Here is a 6,438-nt window from a genome sequence, read left to right as displayed (position 1 = left end):
AATGTGTCGTCACATAGGGATAGGGGTTGCCGTCCCGGGCGATGCTGCTTTCCAACTGCTCTGGTCGAGCTTCGTGTGCTATCTTTGTTTGCACCTTCGGTTGAGCGGCTCGGCCAGGTGTTGTTGTTGGACGGTTGGCAGTCTTTGGTGCATGAACACATTTCTTTCACTGGGATAAGATCAAGGGGAGGGAAAATCATTAATGTTGTCAACCTGGTTTCCTAATTTAATGTGAAGTTAACATTGTTGTCAAAATCAATTAAAAATTAATACAATCAATGTTGTTTCTAACTCAACTTCAATTAATGCAATTCATAATTTTATTCCTAATTTACCAACAACGTAATTAATAAAGTAGCTAAAATGGCTGATATCATCTCGATTCATCCAAATCGTGGTTTACGGTAGTGGCAGATCCCCGTGCTCCGCCGGCCCAATGGCGCTCCCGGATGAACTCCTGGAGGAGATCTTCCTCCGCCTCCCCGCGGCCGCCGACCTCGCGCGCGCCTTCACGGCCTGCGTCTCCTTCCGCCGCGTCATCACCGGCCATCCCTTCCTCCGCCGATTCCGCGTGCTCCACCCGCCGCCTCTCCTCGGCATCCTCTGCTGGGATCTCACCCCGGCCCAGCCGCCCCACCCTTCCGCCGCCGCAGCGGCCACCTTGGCCGGCGCCGACTTCTCCTGCCCCTTCCTCCCCCCGTCCCCCGACCGCTGGTACCGCCGCGACGTCCTCGACGGTTGCACCCTTTTCAGCCCCCGCTTCAAGGCGGGCAGCCATTCGCGCAACAGCATGCACAGGCCCAGCGACCTGGTCACGGAGTTCGCCGTCTGCGACCCGCTGCACCGCCGCTACCTCCTGCTGCCTGCCCTCCCCGACCATCTAGCCGACCTGGTCCATCAGCCGGACATCGTGGAGCGTGAGCCCTTCCTTGCTCCTCCTGGTGACTCGTCATTCAGAGACTTCAGAGTCATGTGCTTGGTGCGGTGCACAACCAAGCTCGTCCTCTTCGTCTTCTCCTCCTGCGCTGGGCAATGGCTCGCTGATCCTATCACATTTGACGTGTTTGGGTGCGTCGCGGCGTTGCGCCGCTACTACGCCCATGGATGCTTCTGTTGGCAGACTTGTGATGGTGCCGACATGCTCGTGCTCGACACGCGCGGGATGGAGTTCTCCACTGTCGACCTTCCACCTCCACCTGGCTCTTATATGCGGGACATGGCCATTGTGGAGGCAGAGGAAGGAAGGTTTGGGATGTTTACTATCTCTGATAAAGTTAAACGTGGTGTATATCATCTCTTGTATGCCACACGATGCAAGGATGGGAATGGGGAAAACCAATGGCAACCCAAGCCTCCAATCTCTTTGCCAGAAAATTATCGCTATTGCATCAAGGGTGTAGCTGGTGGATACTTACTCCTAATTGGGTATCCAAAAGATGATAGGCCAACAGTAGACTATTTTTCACTGAATCTCCAGACTTTCCAGGTTGAATGGTTCTGTCAGACTGGTGATTATGTCATGATTGGTCACATGTATGCCGATCTCCCACCGCCCTTATCCCCACCAACTCTTTGAAGTGATAAGCTTGCCCTCTATTTTGAATTTCTTATTTTGCAGCCATATGACATTGCAATATGATGCAGGTGTTGGTCTTCTTGCAAGTGTGCATTATCATTATACTTTGACAAACGGTCCTGAATTAACGCTGACATGGCCAACTCCCAAGTTACTTTCAACCCTTTATAATACTCACTCATATTGCTTGTCATTATTTAGTTGCTATTCTAATGGTTAGTAGTTTAGTACATCTGTGAAATTCGAAAACTGTGAATTTCAGCATAGGCAAGTATTTGTTTCTCATCCTGTGAATATTACTGTCATCATTTTCAGTGTCATATAGAAACAGTAATCAACAGTCTTATTGTGAATAGTACGCACAGGATTTGGATATGTGTATTTGCTACCTTCCCTTCAGTGTCTTTTCTCGTACATTTTCCCCTCCGTCTTTAGTTAATTATTAAACCATTTGCTTCTGCTAGGTCCTTTCAGAATTGTTACATTCTTCTCACCAATTGATTTCTTTAGTTCGTTACTTTGTGGTGAGATCCATTAAGCACATTTCATACAGTCCTAAGTATTACTTTTAGTAGCAGCAAGCAGCAGTATTTATCAAAAGTGGCAATTTGCACCACCTATATTTGGATTTTGTTGGGCTGTGCAGTGTGCATCATGTCTAATGAATTCTTGTTTTGGCTGGTGAGACTCACAGTCAGCTGAGGTTGCATTAGATAGCATGCTAAATTTGGGTTTTGCCAGCTGGCATCATCACCAAGTTATCAAGTCTGGTGGTGTTAGGTGGAATAGCTATAATTTTTCGTGCAGTCAATTGACCACAATGGTTGAATGTTCAAATTTATGTGTTTTCATCTCATGATGCACTTGCAAGTAGCGACTTGGGATCATACTATTGCTCATGATGTTGCTAAATTAGGCCATGGGAAAAAAAATGTTTTTTCACCATCATCATATTCGTAATGACCCAATCTGTAATTACGCTTTGTTGTTGTTGTATCATATTTGGAATGACCCAATCTGTGATTATGCTAAAAACTTGCAACTGACATATTGTAACTGACGCTGGTCTTCCCACGTGGCAAACGCACTAGTCAAACCAACGTCTTACTCATGGACAGCTGAGACATACACTACATCCGATTCCCAAACGTGTGTTGAGCCTAATGGGAAATATGAAAACTGTTGTGGACTGCACTCCACTGCTATGTCCGAATAGATGGCACAACCTCTGATTTTTCTTTGAAAGAGAGTAGTGGGGTTGGAACCTGGATGGTTGGTGGCACAACCAACTGTACCCAGCAACGCAATGCCCTAGTGATTCCCTAGTTTCAGCTCTTGTTGCTCCTATGACAATACGGCGTGATACTTGGTGTGACATTCTCAGAGCCAGTTTATGTAATGACGGCTCCTATCTTGCCTCTCATTCATCTACAAATCAATCACTCTGATTAAATAATGATAGGCTTCTGCAGTTCTACCTAGTGGCAGCTTATAACGTCTTTGCTTGTACTAATAAATCAAACTTCTTAATCTACATTTTATCTCTCTGTCTTGCATAACATGCAAAATGATAGGTGAATACTAAGTTGTTGCGATAACACATGAATCCAGATGCCGTGCTGATGTCTATGCCCAGTAACATTTCTAATCTGGAACTGTAAATACATGTTTAGTTGTCTAGATAACTTCAGAAACATGTTTGTGTAGTTTGGCAAATAAGAGTTGGCTTTATGAGCATTTCAATCAAATTGGATACTCTTCAGCATAATGACTTTTAGTGGCAGTTCAAAAGTAGAGGTTTGTATTGCAAACTAGTACTCCCTCTGTTCACAAATATAAGATGTTCTAACTTTTTTCTGAATCGGATGTATATAGACACATCTTTTATGTTTGTTCACTCATTTCAGTCTGTATGTAGTCCGTATTGAAATATCCAAAACATCTTATATTTATGAACGGTTGGAGTAGTATTCATGAAAATTGTGTATTATGGCGAGTTAAAATCCTCATTCCCATTTGGTCATTCAGTTGAATACATTCCTTTCTTTTTATAAATAAGAGAGGCTTGCAGACACATGCTTTATATTCCTCGGTTTGTTTCGGTTTAATATTTTCTTTCGAGTTGTCGCATCTAAACAGTAAACACCCTTTCCCTTTATAACCAGGACTTCGTCCAAAGAAATATGCTGATGGCCAGGACTCAAGCAAGTGTGACTGATGCCATGTTAAGGAGAATAAATGGAAGAGCTTCTGAAAGGGCAAATATGATGCCGAGAAAATATGATGCCCCTTTGAGCTACTGAAGAACAAGAAGCACACGGTGGATATCCGTCGGATCCACCTTCTTTTTCCTGTTGAAGATTTCATATCATTTCTGCTACTTGTGCTTATTATGTATCCACCACCTGATTGGCTCACTTAATTGTATAGTGTCAAGCTTCAGTAGTTTGTGCTGAACTATATGGTGGCATGCTTATCTCATGCAAAATGCATTTGTAAGATGTTTGTAGAAGTTCATGGAGGATGCTTATATCGCTTTTATTGCAAAGCTGATGTTTAAATCCAATCCACCCTCTCCTAGTATTGAACACTAATACTACCAATCTTCGTCGGTTTTCCACATCCATTTGAATGGTTAAATTCTAGAAGTGATGGTTTTCCACATCCATTTGAATGGTTAAATTCTAGAAGTGATGATAGCAGAGCGATCATTTAACGTCAAAAGATTACAAGTCAAATGGTGAATCTGCAGGCCGGGAGAGGATTGAGCCGGCACTTGTAGTTGTGTCATGATGTTCTTACAGCAACATTCTTCGGGTAGACGAACAATCACATGCAGCGGTGGCGGTAGCACATCGCATATAGCTGCTGAGATCGCGGAAAAGTGGTAGCGACAACACATAAGTGACATTGATGGTGGTTCTACTCAAGCACCCGGACTCGAGCTCCGGGGTGAAAGCCTAAGTCTGACCTGAGTCGGTGGTGCTACTCAAGCACCCGGTCTCGAACTCCGAGGTGAAAACCTGGCAATGGCGATGTTTTTTTTCGTCGTTATCTTGTTGAAGGCATTGCTTGAATATGCCCGGACTGATTCTGCAGGGTGAAAACCTAGATTCTGGCCTTCGTGGCTGGATCCAGTGACGGCAGTGCTTTAGCGTTGCTCCCTTCTTGAAGGCATTGTTGTTGAAGAACCTCATCGTCCATGTGGTGTCATGATATGGTTGGTGCGGATATGGTCATTGTCGCAGTTTGCCGATTGCAGATCTGATCCCTTAGGGTTTTCCCCTCGCCTACACGTAGCTTTGGTCTCATATGATTTTGCTAGTTATCGGTGTGTTTGTATGCGTGTGTTGGTGTTGGCTGTGTGCATTCTAGGCTTCTAGCTATGCAGAGGCCGAATGTGTGCTCATCGTGTTTGTATCTTCTTTATGCTCCATTTTGAGTTAATAAAATTCACCCTTCCTCGAAAAAGATGAATAATCACAAGCCAGCAACAAAACATTTAACCAAACACTTACAGTATCAGTCAACACACTAGTATGTACTCCCTCCGTCTGAAATTAGTTGCTCAAACGGATGTATCTAGCACTAAAATACATCTGGATACATCCATTTGAGCGACAAGTAATTTCAGACGAAGGAATAATATACAAGCATGTTCTTGCAGGATGATGATACCAGAGGACAAGATATGTAAAATTCCAGTTCCTAGATCAAGAAGAAGAGCTCACATTGGGGGAGGTCGACAAGTGACTCCTTGATCCACCAACAATCTTCCCTCACTTAGAGGCAATTAGGGCTCTGGGGAGGAGGAAAGAGATCACATTTTTTCCATTGGGCAACTTTTTCGGCATTATCTATAGAATCAATGTTATGACCTCTTAGGATAAGAGTCTTATCTATAGGATCAGAGAATTTTCCCATTGGGCGGCTTTTTAGGCCCGAATTGGCACACAGACTACGTCCCTAAGCCTAGAACCACCTGGAGGGAGACCCGGAATCTCGTGCCCACAATAACACACAAGGAGTAACACACCCACAAAAAATGACATAACTCACTCCTGCGAACTCTGTTTGTGATGATTTTGGGCCTGTTTTAATGCTAACAACAATTTCCGAGGGTCCTTGAATAAAGAAACCGCCCAATATGAACTCAAAAGGAGGATGCAATACATGCAGAGGTTTGAAGAATCCACGATAACGTGATCGAGCTACTAATTCGATAACCCTCTCAAATCAACATCATGTAATCCATTGTCCCAGAAAGCACCTTGAGACCGGTAAAAAAAGTGAAATGTAACTAACATATATCTTTCCATCGAGCATTCCACTTGAGCTTGATGATGACATTCACACTTGCCACGGGTTGAAATCCTTCGCCGTCCAGAACCTTCACACGGCACCTCCAGCCTACATTGAGAGCAAATCATGGATTCAAGTATGGTGCTTCTCTTTAGCTTATCTAGTGGTTTCCTCTCAAACTTGGATGTGTATATAATCTCAAAAGTTGTTTGTCTCCACACTCCTATTCATCATGTTGCCACTCTTAATAGTTAGTCTTTCCTTTGACTAATGCATAAGGTAAAATACATAAATGAAAACTAACAATCTTCTTCTCTACTTTTTCCTTAGGGGTCTTTGCCCACCTTTTCTTTTCATCCATGGAGCAATGCATGTTGATGAAACTTGTAAACAACCTTTTAGTCCCCTAATCACTTCATTTATACCAAAACCGTTCTAGAGGCTTAAATGTCATTTCAACGAGTATCACTCTAACATGCTTCACTATTTTCGGACAGATGCTGGAACACCTATCATAGCAAAGAGTGGTGGATGGATTGAACACCAATGTAGCCCGCTCG

The 6,438-nt window shown here is 43.8% G+C and overlaps 1 protein-coding gene across 1 annotated transcript; it reads left to right on the top strand.

Moving 5' to 3' along the window:
• The first annotated feature begins 413 nt into the window (after window positions 1–413).
• LOC109744296 (uncharacterized) lies at window positions 414–4,131 on the top strand. Its single transcript, XM_073505196.1, has one exon. It carries the CDS (start codon window positions 437–439, stop codon window positions 1,574–1,576), a length of 1,140 nt encoding a protein of 379 aa, XP_073361297.1. The 5' UTR covers window positions 414–436; the 3' UTR covers window positions 1,577–4,131.
• Window positions 4,132–6,438: the final 2,307 nt, after the last annotated feature.

The sequence above is a fragment of the Aegilops tauschii genome, chromosome 7, assembly GCF_002575655.3.
Source record: "Aegilops tauschii subsp. strangulata cultivar AL8/78 chromosome 7, Aet v6.0, whole genome shotgun sequence".
Taxonomy (NCBI): Eukaryota; Viridiplantae; Streptophyta; class Magnoliopsida; order Poales; family Poaceae; genus Aegilops; species Aegilops tauschii.
Note: the sequence above shows the minus strand (reverse complement) of the source record. Positions and strands in the feature narration are given on the sequence as shown.

Excerpts from the sequence above, each read along its gene's own strand:
- LOC109744296 (XM_073505196.1), top strand. The coding sequence starts at position 437 with ATGGCGCTCCCGGATGAACTCCTGGAGGAGATCTTCCTCCGCCTCCCC.